At 34.3% G+C, this 19,276-nt stretch overlaps 2 protein-coding genes across 2 annotated transcripts; one reads left to right on the top strand and one right to left on the bottom strand.

Moving 5' to 3' along the window:
- Positions 1 to 7,162: 7,162 nt before the first annotated feature.
- Positions 7,163 to 9,160, bottom strand: LOC119614633. Its single transcript, XM_037970748.1, has 2 exons — positions 7,320 to 9,160; positions 7,163 to 7,249 (listed from the first exon to the last, which is right to left on the bottom strand). The coding sequence occupies exons 1-2, from the start codon at positions 8,718 to 8,720 to the stop codon at positions 7,241 to 7,243; spliced, it is 1,410 nt and encodes a 469-aa protein (XP_037826676.1). The 5' UTR covers positions 8,721 to 9,160; the 3' UTR covers positions 7,163 to 7,240.
- Positions 9,161 to 14,621: 5,461 nt separating this feature from the next.
- On the top strand, positions 14,622 to 18,596 carry LOC119614634. Its single transcript, XM_037970749.1, has one exon. It carries the CDS (start codon positions 14,622 to 14,624, stop codon positions 18,594 to 18,596), a length of 3,975 nt encoding a protein of 1,324 aa, XP_037826677.1.
- The last annotated feature ends 680 nt before the right edge of the window (positions 18,597 to 19,276 follow it).

Genomic DNA, 19,276 nt, shown 5'->3' with positions numbered 1-19,276 from the left:
GTCAAGGATAAAAATTAAGTACTCAAGTAATACATTATCTGTAAGACATAACTAGACTACTTCTAAGTAATGTAGACGGTATGTAGTGAAAAGTAAATTGTTGAGTACGTAGAAGTCATTCTTGTCATCATGTTTTTGCTATGAAACTATATACATAAGTATGTATGTATAAACGAAATCAAAACTATTGTTATTATTTCCTAACACATTCCTCTCTACATATCCCCTTCCTTTACTCTCTTCAGATTCTTGTTTACACTAGAAAACACAAATTCTTACACAAAATTGGTCTTCACACATCTCTTTACTTTACACGCATTCCTTCAATTATCCCTTTGTGTGGGAGTGTGTAACTATTTGTTTGTATTAGTCGTCTTAAATGACTTTTAAGATATTGGTATATTTTAGCAATTTTGAAGTCTTTTGGCTTTTACTATTTTCTTCAGGTTTATTTGTGGGGGGAACATAAAATTTTCAAGTTATATAAAATTTATTGGCATAAACCAATATAATCAGTATTTTATTGTTAACATATGCTACAATAGAGACACAGGCTAACAGACTTATATTTGAAGCAGAGAGGATTTATTTATTAAGTTTTTCTTTTTGCATTCATATTTTAAATAATAATAGTTATAATAAAATTTAATTAATTTTTTTTTTTGGGATGGTGCTTGACATATGCATAAAGTGTGTATGAATGCCCTTTTGCGGATTATATGTATAAAAAGACAAAGATGAGTAAGGCAATTAGAATAACTAAATGAATAATTTTCGTTACCATAAGTTTAACAAAAGTAATGAAAATTGAATACTTTAAAATTTGGATGGTTGGATTATATACATATGTACATAAACACGGACTTTTATAAAACACTTTTATGTATATATATGCTGCTATTAAATTTAATTTAATTATATTGTCTTCACGATCTTTAACTTTAAGTTGATTTTGGTTTCTTAACTGTCTTTTTTTTAATATCTCTATGTAAAAATATTTTTATTTTCATCAACATAAATGTTTTTTTTTTTTTTTTTTTTAAACATTAAAATTTAAAACTTTTGGCATAAAATTGTCTTTGTGTCTCACCTACTGTAGATTAGAAATTTAAATTTTGTGGAAATTATAGCTCGTGAAGTTTTTGCTAGGTAATTTGAAATTGATGAAAACCATCCAGGTGTCCCAAAACACCTTTTTTATCTATATTTCTAGTTCTGTTCTAGTTCTGTTCTAGTTCTGTTCTAGTTCTGTTCTAGTTCTGTTCTAGTTCTGTTCTAGTTTTGTTCTAGTTCTGTTCTAGTTCTGTTCTAGTTCTGTTCTAGTTCTGTTCTAGTTCTGTTCTAGTTCTGTTCTAGTTCTGTTCTAGTTCTGTTCTAGTTCTAGTTCTGTTCTAGTTCTGTTCTAGTTCTGTTCTAGTTCTGTTCTAGTTCTGTTCTAGTTCTGTTCTAGTTCTGTTCTAGTTCTGTTCTAGTTCTGTTCTAGTTCTGTTCTAGTTCTGTTCTAGTTCTGTTCTAGTTCTGTTCTAGTTCTGTTCTAGTTCTGTTCTAGTTCTGTTCTAGTTCTGTTCTAGTTCTGTTCTAGTTCTGTTCTAGTTCTGTTCTAGTTTTGTTCTAGTTCTGTTCTAGTTCTGTTCTAGTTCTGTTCTAGTTCTGTTCTAGTTCTGTTCAGGTTCTGTTCTTGTTCTGTTTTAGGATTTACGAACTTCAATATTATTTCCAACAAAATTCTATCCTAAATCACTGTGTACGCATTAGTATTTTTTATTTATTGCATACAAAATATATAAATCATACGCCACCTTGTACGAATTGTTAGCACACACGCGCCATATAAAAACAAAAAACTTGTATACACCGTCGTCGTCAATAAACAAAAAACCAAAAAAGTTTTGTTTAGTTCTTATTTCAATTTATAAAAAAAAAACTGAAATTGCTAAAATAACAAAAAACTTTTTTAAGACTACTTTATAAATTTATGATTTTTTTCGAGTAAACTTTTTGTTTAAAAATAAATTTAAACTTTAATTTTTAAAACTAAATAACAAAAAAAAGTATAAATCATATATATTTTTTTTTGTTTCTATGAAATTAGAAAAAAAATCATCTATATCATTTTTTCCTAGCTGTTGCTTTTACCATAAAGTAGTAATATTTTGCTTTTTGCTCTTGTTTGTAGTTGTTCTTCTCTACCTATATCTTCCTTTTGGACAGACTGCATTATTTATGTTTCAGTCCTAGAGTACAAAGTCAAGTTTGAGTTAAAAGCAAAAAACATATAAAAAATAAACACAATAAGCAAAAATAACAAAAATATATTGTTATTTTTCTACCACTTTTCTTGTTTTTATTATTTTTCCTTGAAAAGAAAATATAAAGAAAACTTGTTAAAAGAAAAAGTTATGGTAGTAAAGTTAACTATTGTTATTGCTATTGCTGTTCTTTATTTGTAATAGTTGTTATTTACTTTAATAACCGTTTCTTTGTCAGTTGGTTAAAATACAAACAGGTTTATTTTTCTCATTTACCCACATAAGTGGGGATGATCTAATAAGTTCGTTATAATGTTTATTAAATCAACTTACTAGTTTGACACACGATATTACGCAATGATAATGGAATAAGCGGTAGATGAAAAGGGAATCTGATTTCAGCCAAAAGTATTCATTCTTTTTCTGACTCAGTTCTAGATCGGTTCTAGTTCAGTTCTAGTTCAGTTCTAGTTCAGTTCTAGTTCAGTTCTAGTTCAGTTCTAGTTCAGTTCTAGTTCAGTTCTAGTTCAGTTCTAGTTCAGTTCTAGTTCAGTTCTAGTTCAGTTCTAGTTCAGTTCTAGTTCAGTTCTAGTTCAGTTCTAGTTCAGTTCTAGTTCAGTTCTAGTTCAGTTCTAGTTCAGTTCTAGTTCAGTTCTAGTTCAGTTCTAGTTCAGTTCTAGTTCAGTTCTAGTTCAGTTCTAGTTCAGTTCTAGTTCAGTTCTAGTTCAGTTCTAGTTTAGTTCTAGTTCAGTTCTAGTTCAGTTCTAGTTCAGTTCTAGTTCAGTTCTAGTTCAGTTCTAGTTCAGTTCTAGTTCAGTTCTAGTTCAGTTCTAGTTCAGTTCTAGTTCAGTTCTAGTTCAGTTCTAGTTCAGTTCTAGTTCAGTTCTAGTTCAGTTCTAGTTCAGTTCTAGTTCAGTTCTAGTTCAGTTCTAGTTCAGTTCTAGTTCAGTTCTAGTTCAGTTCTAGTTCAGTTCTAGTTCAGTTCTAGTTCAGTTCTAGTTCAGTTCTAGTTCAGTTCTAGTTCAGTTCTAGTTCAGTTCTAGTTCAGTTCTAGTTCTAGTTCAGTTCTAGTTCAGTTCTAGTTCAGTTCTAGTTCAGTTCTAGTTCAGTTCTAGTTCAGTTCTAGTTCAGTTCTAGTTCAGTTCTAGTTCAGTTCTAGTTCAGTTCTAGTTCAGTTCTAGTTCAGTTCTAGTTCAGTTCTAGTTCAGTTCTAGTTCAGTTCTAGTTCAGTTCTAGTTCAGTTCTAGTTCAGTTCTAGTTCAGTTCTAGTTCAGTTCTAGTTCAGTTCTAGTTCAGTTCTAGTTCAGTTCTAGTTCAGTTCTAGTTCAGTTCTAGTTCAGTTCTAGTTCAGTTCTAGTTCAGTTCTAGTTCAGTTCTAGTTCAGTTCTAGTTCAGTTCAGTTCTAGTTCAGTTCTAGTTCAGTTCTAGTTCAGTTTCTAGTTCAGTTCTAGTTCAGTTCTAGTTCAGTTCTAGTTCAGTTCTAGTTCAGTTCTAGTTCAGTTCTAGTTCAGTTCTAGTTCAGTTCTAGTTCAGTTCTAGTTCAGTTCTAGTTCAGTTCTAGTTCAGTTCTAGTTCAGTCTAGTCGTCTGATCACTTCACTAGTTCTCTTAAACTAGGTATCAACTATCAGATTTGTAGCAAGTAGCATGCGCGAACGAATAAAACAACTTGTCTGTTCAACTTTTATAACAAGACTGACTTCCCTATGCTTTATTAAGTATTTAGACAGTATACTTTACATAAAAAAAAACAATGTGGAAAAGAATATAAGAAAACATAACTGTTGTTTAACGACAATGGACATGAATAAACAAGGATGAGTATACTTAAACTATACAGTTACATATAAATAATATATTAATAATAAAAAATGCTTGTTGGATAAGGGAAACATGCCAAACGGGGAAGTATACCACATATTGGCTACAACTCGGCCATCCTGACAGACGAGATCACCTGATCTCGTGCCGGGTCAATACAATTTCGGCCCCTAAACCATGGACGGATATTCCCGATGGCCCATACACCCTTGTAAGGATTTCTTGACTGCTGGAAACCCTCGACATCCTCCAACAAATACCGATCATTCCTAAGAACCTTGGCTATTCTGTACGGTCCCCTAAATTTTGGAATCAACTTCCTCGACACACCCGCATGTGAGTCAAAATTCCTAATCATTACGTAGTCACCCACTGAATATTCTGTCCCCGGTCTTCTACGCTTATCAACATATCGCTTGTTGTAGTCCTGTAAAGATTTCTGTCTCCTAGAAGCCGCCTCCCTTACACAACCGTGGTCGACCTGTGCCCTGTGCTGAAGATCGTCAAGTATACATTCCCTTAGTGTATCCACCACCGGACCTCTCTGCCCTAAACCAAACAACATCACACTTGGGTGCTGTCCAACTGCCCTATGAACGGTGTTGTTCAAAGCATGCTCCACCTTGTCCAATACCGTATCCCAGTACACTCCATTCTCCGGGCGAACTAGTTTCGCCAACATTGGACCTATACTCCTGTTAACTCTCTCCACCTGTCCATTGGCCTGCGGAGAACCAGTCGCCACCTTTATATGTCGTATGCCGTACTCGTTCAAAAGTCCTGAAATTCCGAAGAAGTGAACGCGGTTCCCCTATCACTCACAACGCATTTCGGGCGACTATATGCTCGGAAGTATTCCTTCATATGTTCCACTACCTCCTTTGTCCTCGTGGTTTTCGTGGGATAAAGCCTCACGAATTTGGTGGTCGCATCGATAACAACCAAAATATGTTTCAAAAGTCTCCCATTGTCAACAGGGCCGTAATGATCAACGTGTATGACATCAAATGGAGCCGTAGATTTCGGAATACTGTTCAGAAAACCCTCCTCTTTCCCATGCTTATCCGAGTAAGAGATGCACTTCAAACAATTCTGAACATGATCGGAAGCCTTTTTCCTTATATGGGGAAACCAATAACCACCTGATATCAGATCCGTCATCTTGTCAACCCCAACGTGCCCCATTTCATCATGGTATCTATATAATACGTGACTTTCCATCGCCTCTGGTACGCAAAATAATACTACATCATCCTTATTAGTTTTCCTATATAGAATGCCATTTCTCATTTCATACATTTTACTCTGCTTGTTCTGAAGTTCCGCCTTTAGTTTTAGCAAACCTGGGTCCCTGTTCTGGCATATCACTAAGTTTTCCTCAAAACTATTACTCTCTATTACCATCACATGCAAACTCCTACTCAACGCATCCACATGCTGCATACGAGTACCAGCTCTATGTTCCAGTACATAATCATAATCCTGAAATTCCAAAGCCCACCTCGCTATCCTTGGGTTCATTTCCCTCCGGTTAAGAGTCATTGTGAGTGAGTTGCAATCAGTAACAATCTTAAATTTCCTCCCATGTAAGTATACTCTAAAACGTCTTAAAGCATACAAAATAGCCAGGGTTTCCAGTTCGAAGCTGTGGTACTTTGACTCTGATTCACTTGTCCTTTTGGAATAATAAAATACCGGATGCATCTTCCCATCGTCCTTCTTCTGTAAAAGGATAGCGCCAAACCCCGCACTACTGGCATCACAGTGTAATTCTGTTTCATCCTTAGGATCATACAGTGCTAGTACGGGACATCCCAATAATTTCTCCTTCAGAGCTTCAAAGGCCCTTAATTCATCGATTCCAAATTCGAAAACCTTATCCTTTCTTGTCAAATCCGTCAATGGCTTAGCAATAGTAGAAAAATCCTTCACAAACCTCCTAAAATACGAGGCCAAGAAAGCTACGAACAGAATGTACATTAGTAGGAACAGGGAAATCCCTTACAGCTCGCAGACCCGTGTCGTCAGCTTTAATACCATTACCATCGATTTCGTACCCCAAATACTTAACATTAGTCCTCAAGAATTCACACTTATCCAACCGCAATTCCAATTTGTTATCCACCAAACGCTTGAACACTTCCTTAAGAATTCGGAAATGTTCCTCAACATCCCTAGTAGCTACCATAATGTCATCCATATAAACAATCAACCTTCCATCCCTAACCATATCCGCAAAAACCTTGTTCACAAACCGCTGGAACACAGAAGGTGCATTCTTCAACCCGAACGGCATTCTTAAAAACTCATATTGACCAAGTGGGGTAACAAAGGATGTGTATTTCACAGACTCATCCTCAACATAAACGTGGTAAAAACCATTCTTCAAATCCAACTTCGTAAAGAACTGTTTTCCCGACAATCGGTCCAATAGTTCGTCAATAAGAGGAATTGGGTAATTATCCCTTAGAGTCATCTTATTCAGGGTTCTATAATCCACGCACATACGCAATTCCCCGTTTTTCTTCTTCACGAGCACAATAGGCGAAGCAAATTCTGATTCACTTGGCCTTATATATCCCTTCGCCAAGAATTCGTCCAGAATTGCCTGTAACTTTTCCCTTTCGTCATATGATAATCTTCTAGGCGTGCAATTGAACGGCCTCGGCTTGTCCAAATTAAGTTTAATCTCACTTCTCGTCTTGGGTTCAGATGGTCTTTCCGGGCCCACATATGTATCCAGAAATAACTCTATTAATCTTCTCCTGCCATCGTCCCCAACCTGTTCGTCTATTCTCAGGTCACTAGCCTCAGACATATTCCCACATTCAATAGACATAATTGCCCTCACAAAATCGCCGCCCCCTACATGATCATCCGTTCCCCGTTCCCCAACCACGGACCTCTTGTCAGCCAATATCAGTCCTACCTTGTCAAGAAAATCCCTTCCAAGGATACAATCAAAAACCATCACAGAATCATCAACAACAAATACATCAAGTCCAACATATTTATTCTCAAAATTCAAGTAAAGTAAAATGTTCCCAAAAGTTTTAAATTCAGTGCCATTTAGGCCATAAAAAGAAAAATTATCATTATTCATATGCTTCAAGCCAATCCTCTGTGATATCAGAGATTTCTTTATAAAGCATGCGGGACTCCCTGTATCCATCAGGCATTCTATATAAAAAGAATTTACAGAATTATCATCATAACTACACTTAAAATACCTTAAATATCTATTTTCTACCTCGGGTCTATCTGTCTTCCGTTCTGGGCAGGCAGCAACGAGATGGTTTAAGCTTCCACAACCATAGCAAGCACCCACTTCCCTCTTTGGTTTCTGACACTCACTCGCATAGTGTCCAAAGCAATTACAGTTGTAGCACCGAACACCAGATTCTCGCTTTTCTCCTTTGTTGTAAGTTTGCTCACGTCCCTTTAAGGATATCTTAGAAAAAGCCATCAAAAGCTGCGATTTACTCTGGAAACACTGCAAATTTGCGTGGATTTTCAAACTGTTATCAGGGATCCCCTCGATGACGTAGTCTATTAGCTCATCTTCAGGAATTCTCAAGCGCTCGGCCAAAACAACTTTGTCATTAAAATAGGTTATGAAGTCTTCATTATACTGCCACTTTCTATATTCGAACTTTCGTCGTATTGAAAGCTTATTTTCTTTATCTCCAAACAATTCTGTTAACTCGTCAAGCAGCTTATTCAGATCCTCGTGTAAGTAATTAGACTTGGCATGCAACCAGCATTGTGCTTTCCCTTTGACCTTTGACATTAGTAATGCCTTAACTGTACTTATGTCTACTGAATACAGCTCCATTATATTTCTTACTTGCGCAACAAAAATAGTTGGCGCGGTAGAACCATCATATTCTGGCAACAACTCCTTCAATAATGTAAAAGAAGTATTGCCACCACTACCAGAATTTTCCTTAGCTTTTACAATACTGCTCTGTTCACGCTCATTGTTGTTTTCTCTATATTCGCCAATGTTAACGCCTTCACCACCAACGTTACAACCATATGCAGTACTGCTATTATTTACTTCACCACTGTTGCAATCATTTTCGCCACTGTTTACTCCGTTCACTGTTCCACCACCACTATTATTTACACAGCCACCGCACTCATTTGTTAAACCACTGTCATCATTCGCACCACCATCTCTATCATTTGCACTTTGCTCATTTTCATTCGCACCACCGCTGTTAACGGTGTTAATTTCCACACCCCCACACAAGACTGTTTGTCTATATTTTTCGAACTCTTCCTTCTTTTTATAAAATTCATTCTCCTTAATCAGAAGTTCGTTCTCTTTCCTTATAATTTCGAGTTCTTTCTTTAGCAAATAATTCTCCTTCTCAAAAACACTGTTCATATTAATTTTCTTCTGTTTACTTTTCTCAATGACATTGTCTTGTGTTTCATTGTCCTCATATTCACACTCACTAACACCATCAGTTACATTCGTCGCTAAACTGTTGTCTTCGATTGGACACACACCTCTTTCGTTCTGCGGTATGTCGTTGAGTCGCAAAACTAGTGCACTTTTTGTGCCAGCCGTCGGCAAGTTCAGCTGCTGAAGCCATCCACGCAACTGCGCAGCCGTATACTTGTTTGGATTTATTTCATCCATTTTCCAATAGTTCCGTTCACATAAAAATAAATTCCTCACGATATTCGCTTCAACACTTTTCTTTTCCTTGTTTCGTCTTTGTTTTCGCACTGATTTACTTTAAAAAGTGTTCTCAACAACAACAAAATTTTTCTTATTTTTCCCGTTTGTCTCTTTTACACTTGCAGTCTGTTATTTACGAACAAAAAAAAATTTCTTTTTTCTCATCTGATTTTCTCCTTCACTTGTTGTTCATTTGAAACAATGTTCCCAAGAAAAATTTATCTCTTTTTTTTCTTTTCTCACTTTAAATTATTTTCGTTCTTCCTTCCACACTTGTTGCCTAACTTAAACAATGTTCTCACAAAAACTTTTTTATTTTTTTCTGCACTTTTTGTTCTTTATATCCCACTTCTGAAATTGTAGCAAGTAGCATGCGCGAACGAATAAAACAACTTGTCTGTTCAACTTTTATAACAAGACTGACTTCCCTATGCTTTATTAAGTATTTAGACAGTATTACTTTTACATAAAAAAAAACAATGTGGAAAAGAATATAAGAAAACATAACTGTTGTTTAACGACAATGGACATGAATAAACAAGGATGAGTATACTTAAACTATACAGTTACATATAAATAATATATTAATAATAAAAAATGCTTGTTGGATAAAGGGAAACATGCCAAACGGGGAAGTATACCACATATTGGCTACAGATTTATAGTAAAATATTTTTTAACTAAAGCGTAGGTATTTAAATCTAAAGACGTTTATGCAAAAAGTACGATTTCACATTTCTTTCTAGATATATATGAATATTTTCTTTTTCCAGTTTAGGGTGTGTAAGATTCTGTGCTGTCTAATATTGGACTTCAACTTTTTTTCGAATAAAATTGTGTTTACGACAGCATGACCAAATGAAAACAACATTGTTGACGGAATCAACAAGATAAAGTGGTAAAAGAAAAGGTAAAAATATATACATAAATTTATTAAAGATAATTTAGAAATCTCTATAATAAATTTTAAAACATTGACTTTTAGATACACAATGAGGAAAATATAACATTAAAGAACAATATTTGAAAAGTAAAGTTTAAAAAGTCGGCGAACTTATTAACATTTGTACTGTGTTATTTTAACACAGAAGAACGATTATAAAAAAATTTTCTTTATGAAAGTTAAAACAGATTTTTTGTTTTATTATACATAATTTAAAAACTTCCTAGATTTTGTGGTCTCTATTAGAACAGTTGGCTTGAACGACTATATTCCGTCTTGGTGTTAAATTCGAAGAAAAAGATAAAAACGCCGTTTTATTAAATACCTCCTTATTACTTACAAATACTAATTACAAATTCCTGCAGCAATTTATCAAAATAAACTTAATTTCTTTAACACAAATTTAAACTTTGTTACACTGTCTCTCTTACACATATACACACACACAGACACACGTACAAAACTTACATGCACACATGCAATTAGTACTTAAGTTTATCTCTTAAAAAAGGAGAGAGAAAAAGTTTAAACACATTTTTAAGTTTAAGTTTTAGTTCAGTTTAGTTTAACCTGTCAAGGTAGAATTTTAATTGAAAAACTTTTTAAATTGTATAGAGAATATTTTAGAAGGTTCGGCAACGCCTCCACTTTAATGTTAAATGATTATAAGGATGATGCTGATGATAAGAGACAAACGGCTAAGTACACTAACGCATTATCTTAGTAGCTCTCTTTTTCTTTGGCAATGTATTGCTTAAAGTTATATTTTGTCAAATAAGAAAAATAAAAATAAAAGTAAAAATAAAAACCAGGAACAAATTTTCATTAAATTGTTAAGTTCCATGTTGTTGGTAAATTTGTTGCTGTTGTTACTGTTCTGTTTGTTTGTTCTGCCAACAACATAAAATATAATTACACATTCTTTTCTGGTATTTAACAACGTAAGAAGAAAAAATAAAAGTGGTTAGTGGCAGAGTTAGGTTGGTTTGGTTACAGGGAAATGGAAAACTTGCAAAGTAAGATTAATATTAATTAATTTTACTTTTCAAGATGTTAGAATAGGGAAAAGTGTATTTTATAACTTTTTGCATTTTTTTTAATTAAATAAGTTTTTAAAAATATTTAACATATACACAAAAAATTTAAGCTAAAGTTTACCTCCCATATATTGATGCAAACACTTACAATGATAATTTTTAAATTAAAATGTCGTTTTATATTTTAAGTTTAGTCCTTTAGTCATCTTTACACATAGCCTCATGTTGCCACTTTTTCAGTTCCTACAAAGTTTTTCTCAAACACAAACACACACACTTCATTAACTTTTTTTAATTTTAATACATAATGACTACTAAAAGCATAAATTTTTACTTTTTAGTTTTTTCTCGCTTGTCACTTATAACGATCGCACTAATTTTTTATATCATTATAAATAAATAATAGTATGTGTATTTATATAAAAGAGTGTATGTATGCTTGTGTCTTGACATATTACCCTGATGACTTTTCATTTTTCTCTTCCTTTTTCTTTGTTTATGTATGACAATACTTATAACTTCTCACTTTATTTATCTTACGAAAAGTCACAAGTAGCACTACCAAAAAAGCGAACAGAGGTGTGAAAAAACATTTAACATTTATCTTACTTTTTATTTTTATATTGGGTTCTTATAAGTGTAAATCTTTACATAAATAAATGTTTAAATAAATAGCACATAGTACGTGATCCGAGTTTTGCATATTAATTTTAGATTAAATGAGTAAAAGGAAAGCAAAAAAAGACATAATTATTGTAACAAATTTTGTACTTTATTTCTAGTTGTGTTCTAGTTGTGTTTACGCCAACAACATGACATATTCATGTCATTAACCCTACAACTTCAGCCCACTTGCTTTCCCATACAACGTAAACAAAAGCTGAAGTTTACGTGGATAAATAGTTATCAACATAACTATTTATCTCTTTCTAATTTAATGCCCAACAATAGAGAAATGTCAAACGGCCTAACATGTCCTAACACTGCTTCCGGATTGTAAACTAATTACTACTCTAACTTCTTCTCTGTTCTAACCCTAGACTGATAAAGAGCATTTCATCCCATCGTGTTGAGCTAAACATTTGGTCCCATCGAGCCAGATTGAAAATCTCTCTTATTGTTTCTGTGGATTAATATTACCATCATTATCATCAACTCTTCATAATCATCAACTCTTCATCATCATCATCTCTTTACCATCCATTTACTAACATCAAGGTACGTTTTAGTGTTTTGCATTTATTAAGCCTTTAGTTAGTGAGTGCATTTCGATCGACACAGAGAATTTTTGTTGCTTATTTTTTTAAATTCAACCACAACGTGGTGACTTGTTAAATAAATAATTACATAAAATAATTGAAAATTTTTGTAAAGAAACAAAATATTATTATTATATTATTGTGGGAAAATAATTAAGAAAATCGGCGAGAAATAATAATAATATAAGACGAAATAATAAATAATAATAACAGAAAAATAAAAGCTGAAAATAAGCAAAAGCCCGACGGAACGAGATCCAACAACAAACATCAACACAAGGAATATTTCTCTATTTTGGCCATCAAGTTTTTCGTCATTTTTCCGTAAGTCAACAAATCAATCCATAACATACAAAATTTGCAAGTCGTTCGGTGTTCGTCACGGTCTTAGTGTAGGGTACCTTTGCTTGCGCTTTATTTCTTATGCATTTAGGTATATTTTATTTTTTCCCCTTAAAAATATTTTCAATTTCGTTTTTTTTATTTTCCCATATTTACATTCTTCCCTTTTTTTCTAGTTTTCTTTAAATCCATTTAATTCTCCTTAAAATATTTCCCATTTCGTTTTTTATTTATTCCCCTTTTTAATTTTTTTTTCCTTTCATCTTCCCTTACTCCCATTTTTTCCCCTTAAAAAACAATTAATGTTTTTGTTTTGGGCCATCACATTTCCCCTACTTACCCTTTTAAATACATTAATACTCTCTTAATTTACATTAAAACCTACTTGCACTCTCTTATCCATTCTATCGTAGTTATAATCTCTTATTGTTTATACGTAATCTCTATTTGATCTCCGAACATCGTTTCCCCTTTTTTTTTTTTGTACAACTCTCTTTATCTACCGCATACTCTCCTACATATTGTTTGAGATTTTTTTTTCCATTCCAACGCATCAGTGTTACCAGCAAAGTTTTCTTGTGTTTCAATATAATTTACCAAATCACTTATTAAACGTTTTGGAATATACAATTATTTGAAATTACTACTAAAACGCTGACAGATTCGTAGTCAGGAATTTTTATACGCAACGTTTTCTAAGATTTAGATTAAGATCAATTTAAGTCCACATAAACGTGTTAAATTTAAAATGTTATGGTTTTCATTTGAAAATAATTTCATGCAGTTCTAGTTCAGTTCTAGTCATCCGATATTCTAAATTTAATTAATTAATTTTCCCTTCAAAGAAGCAAGATTAATATTTTTTTTGCGAGTTTAACTCATTATAAAATAAATTTTTTTTTAAATATTTGTTTTCATGCGAAACACATTTTAAAGAAATATTACTTTGTTAAAGATAAAAATATCCAATATAAAAAGGTTCCCAAAATTGTCAAATTATTCTTTAAACGACATAAATAAATAGCGTCACGGCAACCCTGTTTCACACTTCCATGAGTTCATACATAAACAAAAAAAAAAAAAATCATCACAATAGGCTTCTTCGTTGATTGCTTGTGTGACAGTATATTTTTTATTTATTTATATATATTTATATATCAAATCATTGATCTATTACTGGCTACCATTTGTTTGTGAGAGTTTTAATTATATTTGAAAATTATTATATAGAATTATATCTTAATTCGAGAATTTAAATTATTCTGATTAATTTTATTTTTTCGCTTAATTTTAATTCAAACAACAACTTTCTAATAAATTTCAATTTTATTTCTGGAAATTTCTAAGGTTATTTGTTTTAAGTTAGTTCAATTATAATTATTATAATACTTATACTCAGTCATAATATAAGTCAAATTATACTTTTCTTTCGGTTCAGGACACTTTTCATTTTGTGTCACGAACAAACCTATTGTTGGGAAGTTTCGTGGAAGTCCAACCAGAAAGTACAAATATTCGTCGTGTAGTATAATTATCCGCGAACAGACCGATTGTTGGGAAGTTTCGTGGAAGTGTAGTGCAATTTCCCATAAATAAAAGGTTTTTGTTTTCATTAAACAGCTGATCTAAAAGCTAGATATTTAAAAGAGTACATTCGTTTCAACCGCCAAAGTTAAATATATACATATTTCCGTTTTCAAAATTTCGCTATAATATTTCACAGAAAGAATTTGACTGAGTTTCTTTTAAATTCAATTGGTTTAGCTTTTCGTACAGAATAAATTTGATTACCTTTTAAACTAAATTTCCCCCATCAACGTTTCTGTTGAATTTTTTAACTGATTTGGGTTTTAACAGTTTATTTCTAATTTCAACTATACTTAATAATTTAAATTTGTTTCAAGATTTCTTCACAAGTCGAAATATTCAGATTTCTTAATGATAAATATTTTCTTTCGATATTAATTTTATGCGTTAAACTAAAATTTTATTTATTTATTCTCAAATTCAAGTTTTAATCAATTGTCTGTTATTAAATAAACATTTCAAAATAATTTTGGTGAAATTTGTATGAATTAGCAACGATTTTTTTTAATATTGAGCAGATATTTAGTTTTTTTGTGACTAATCTCTACATCAAGTGAAATAACTTTTTATAAATATTTTCATAATTTCGAGAGCTAGATCATTTTCTGATTTGATTTTTTCCCATCTGGTTTTCGAATTTGGAGTTTCAAACAAATCTTTCTAACCTTTGATAGTTCGTATTAAATTCAAAATGTCATTGGATCAATTTATTCGCTTTGCGGATACCCTGGTCGAATTCGAGGCTGACCTTAACAACAATCAGTATCCTGTGGATTCGGTTCATACCATCGAAGTCCATCGTGGTGAACTGAGATCCAATTGGAATCGAGTTAAGATAGCATACGATAACTTTTTGTCCGATATTGAGAAAGAAAGGGGCCAAACTGAAGATCCAATTGACGTAGAGTCTTTTAAGATAAAATACAAGAGTACATATACGACGTACTGTAATTGTATGAAAAAATTGTCCGAAATCTGTGATGAGCTTCGTATAGGGTCCTTGCCCCATCCAGAGCTTTTAATGCCAAACATTTCTGCTCCTGCTAATCCTGTTCCTAATATCCCTGCTTCTTCTAGTGCGTCACGAGAGTTTCCTACTTCGTTTCCTTCCGAATCTCATAGTTTTCACTTGCCACCTGTTGAGATCGAAACATTTCATGGTGAATATTCCTCCTGGCCCACCTTCCGAGACATGTTTACCGCAGTCGTATCCAACTCTCGGGCAAGCAATGTCGAGAAGTTATTCTTCTTAACGCGGAAAACCACAGGTGAGGCCAGAGAAATCGTTCAAAAAAGTCCCTTAACAAATCAAGGTTTCGACTTGGCATGGAACAATTTGTGTTTGCGATATGAGAACCGAAGGATATTGGTTAATGGTCAATTAAAGATCTTGTTTAACCTAAAGGCTTCTCATTCCGAATCAGGAAACTCTCTGAAACAATTACAAAGAGATATAAATTCTTGTATCTCTATCCTGAAACTTTATAATATAGATGTCGGAAGTTGGGATCCTATATTCGTATTCATATGTACGAGTAAACTGCCAGAGAACACCTTGACACTGTGGGAACAACAGTTAAAGGATAAAACTTCCATTCCAAAGTGGTTAGAATTAGACGAATTTTTAACTAATCGCTACAGGACTCTAGAATCTGTTTCCGAGATTCGTGGTTCAAGCAGTTCTAAAAATAATGATCCGAAACCCCAAAATATGTCTATTTCAAATTCGAATAAAAAAATTCACAGCTTTCAGACTAATGTATCTCTTCCAAAGTGTCAATTGTGTCCTAAAGAAGAACATACCATACGTAAATGTCCTAAGTTTTTAAAAATGAGTTATCAACAACGCCTTAACGAAATCAAGAAGGAGAGTATGTGTCTGAATTGCTTTTCAAAAACGCATAGTGTCAGAAACTGCACTAGCAAGCATACTTGTTTCAAATGCAAAAAAAGACACAATACTCTTCTGCATAAGGAAGATGATAACTCTAATTCTTTTCACCATGGTCCAAGTTCCAGTTCGACACTCAATCCTACTTCGGCCGCCTTTTCCCCTTCAAATTCAGGTCCAATACAGTCCATTAATACTTCAACTTCAGGCCAAGTTCAATCTTGTTTCGCTTCGAATTCAACGAGTGTTTTACTTGGAACAGCGTGGGTGAATATACTCCATTTAGGCACGAAATATCAGGTACGGGCACTAATAGATTCAGGTTCAGAGGGAACTTTTATATCCGAACGTCTTCTCAATACCCATAAGCTTCCCTCACACCCTACCAATGCCCAGATTTCGGGCCTGAATAACACTATTTCGGCAAAAGTTCAACGCCAATGCTCTCTGGTACTAGGCTCTAACATGGATAGCGACATCGCAATTCCTATCACAGCTCTTGTAGTTCCTCATTTGTCCAATAATCTCCCCTCTCAGAACTATTCCTTTTCAAGATTTTCGAGTATTCCAAATATACAATTAGCGGATCCTAAGTTCTATTCCAGTTCGAAAATTGACATGCTGATTGGTGGCGACATATTTCCAATGATTGTTCGTTCTGGGATTATACATAATGTTTGTGAATCTCTTTTAGCTCAAGAAACCATTTTTGGGTGGATTCTTACTGGTCCGGTTTCTCGTCATACCAATCCATGTCTTTCTATTGTTTCACATTTCTGCGAAATTACCTTAGATAAGGCAATTTCGCGCTTCTGGGAGGTGGAGAATCTTCCAAAGAAGAACTTTTTGTCTGCTTCTGATCGGACATGTGAAGAGCTATACGTTCAAACAACGCGTAGGAATTCAGATGGTCGGTACATTGTGTCGTTACCATTCAAGGATGGGTTTCCAGAGAATCCAAACCTTGGCCATTCTAGATCCAGTGCAATGGCACAATTTCTTAGAAATGAGGCTAGACTAATTCGAAATGCTGACCTTAAATTGGAATATGACAAGGTTGTTCGTGAATACGAAGAACTTGGACACATGACCAAAGTAAATTCTTCCAATAATAATCAAAATAATGTGTATTATCTTCCTCACCATGCTGTGGTTAAGCCTGAAAGCGTTACTACAAAGGTTCGCGTCGTTTTTAATGCTTCGTCCCCATCTTCCAATGGATTGAGTCTGAATTCTGTCCTTCATGTAGGTCCTATTCTACAAAATGATCTCACTTTACTGATTCTTAGGTGGCGATTCTTTGAATTTGTTTTCAATGCCGATATTCAAAAAATGTATAGACAGATATTAGTTGACCCAAAACACACCCCATACCAAAGAATTCTATTCCGCGATACTCCAAATAGTTCAATTGGTGATTACGAATTGAAAACAGTCACCTTCGGCTTAAATTGTGCTCCCTATTTGGCAATTCGTACGCTTCTACAACTTTCGGATGATGTTCGGGACGCTTTCCCCATAGCAAGTTCAATTCTCCGAAAAGCAATGTATGTGGACGATGTTCTGGCCGGAGCTCATTCAAAACGAGATGCTATTCTAGCGAAAAATGAGCTAATTCATGCATTACAATCAGCTGGGTTCGAGCTGAGGAAATGGACATCTAACTCCGTGGATATATTAGAGGATCTTCCAAAGGATCATTTACTTCATGAACATTTTCTAAAATTCGAAGATAATAGTTCGGCAAAAACGCTTGGAATTCGATGGAATGCTCATTCCGACGAGTTTTATTTTGACGCAAAACAGTTCGATAAGATTTCTGCATACACAAAAAGAGAAGTTCTCTCCAGAATAGCAAAATTGTTCGATCCTGCTGGCTGGCTAGCGCCATGTATAGTTCTTGCTAAAATTCTAATGCAAAAAATATGGATAGATGGCACTGATTGGGACGAGCATCTATTGCCGGATACGCTCGGTCAGTGGAAGTCGTTCGAAGACAGTTATTTGTCGATCAATTCCATACGAATTCCTCGATGGATTGGTTATGTTCCCAATTCTGAAGTCCAGTTCCACGGATTTTGTGATGCTTCAGAAAAGGCCTACGCAGCAGCATTGTACATTCGAATATCAACGAATTCCTCGGTCCAAACAAGCTTAATTTCATCCAAAACCAAAGTTGCCCCAATAAAGACTCTGTCCATTCCGAGACTTGAGCTTTGTGGGGCTTTACTTCTAGCTGAGATGATTGAGATCCTCATACCAAGCCTAGATGTGGAGAACTATACAATCTCATGTTGGACAGATTCTATAATTGTGATTTCCTGGCTGGCAAAACCACCATGTAATTGGCTCACTTTCGTTGCCAATCGTGTTTCAAAAATCAGCCAAATAGTACCTTTTTCTAAATGGAATCATATAGTTTCTAAAGAAAATCCAGCTGATTTAGCAAGTCGTGGCATTTCCCCTTTAGAATTAAAAAACAGTGAACTGTGGTGGTTTGGCCCATCATGGCTTAAGAATTCCACTTCTGAATGGCCAAACCAACGTTTATCCAGTATTCCAGTTACTGATTTAGAAGTCAAACCTGTTCGAGTTCACTTTACGTATTTTTCCGACTTTGATGATTTGTTAGAAAGATTTTCGTCTTTTCCTAGGGCTATGCGTGTAATGGCATATGTTTACAGGTTTTACTATCGTACTCACCCAAGGTTTCGTTCGAATTTCTACAGAGATTCTACTCTGGTCACTAGTTCGGAGATAGTTTTCAATTCGTGACAAACTTATTTCAGTGTGTCAAAAGGCTGCGTTTCCAAATGACTACCAGGCTCTTTGTTCTCGAAAAAATCTTCCGAAATCCAGCAGTATTCTCAACCTAAACCCGTTCTTAGATCCAGAAGGTTTAATACGTTCTTGTGGTAGGCTAGAGTTTTCTTCTGAACTATCATATAATGAAAAGCATCCGATTATTATTCCATACAATTCCAAATTTGCCAGACTTTTGGTACAGTTTATTCACGATATATCCTTACATGGTGGAAACCAATTAGTTCTTCGAGTCCTGCGGACACAATATTGGATACCCAAGGCCAAAATCTTATAAAGGCGACCATCAACAATTGTAAAACTTGCGTAATTTATAAGAAGCGCTGTCAACGACAGATAATGGCTGCTTTGCCAGCTGAACGTTGCGAAATTAGCCGTCCTTTTACTCATACAGGACTAGACTTCGCTGGTCCTTTCGACGTTAAGAGCTATTCTGGTCGCGGTTGTCGCACTACAAAGGGATATGTCTGTGTATTCGTCTGTTTTTCCACCAAGGCAATTCACCTGGAGGCAACATCCGACCTCTCCACTCCTGCCTTCCTAGCAGCATTCAGCAGATTCGTTTCACGTCGAGGATGTCCTTTACATCTTTATTCTGATAACGGGACTAACTTCGTTGGGGCATCTAGAAC

Source organism: Lucilia sericata, unplaced genomic scaffold (assembly GCF_015586225.1).
Source record: "Lucilia sericata isolate MDLA Ls3-8-SP2 unplaced genomic scaffold, ASM1558622v1 Contig003187F_arrow, whole genome shotgun sequence".
Taxonomy (NCBI): domain Eukaryota; kingdom Metazoa; phylum Arthropoda; class Insecta; order Diptera; family Calliphoridae; genus Lucilia; species Lucilia sericata.
The sequence above is the reverse complement of the archived record's forward strand: the minus strand, read 5'-3'. Positions and strand labels throughout refer to the sequence as shown.

Coding starts and splice junctions, on each gene's coding strand:
- LOC119614633 (XM_037970748.1), bottom strand. CDS start 8,720: ATGGATGAAATAAATCCAAACAAGTATACGGCTGCGCAGTTGCGTGGA.
- LOC119614634 (XM_037970749.1), top strand. CDS start 14,622: ATGTCATTGGATCAATTTATTCGCTTTGCGGATACCCTGGTCGAATTC.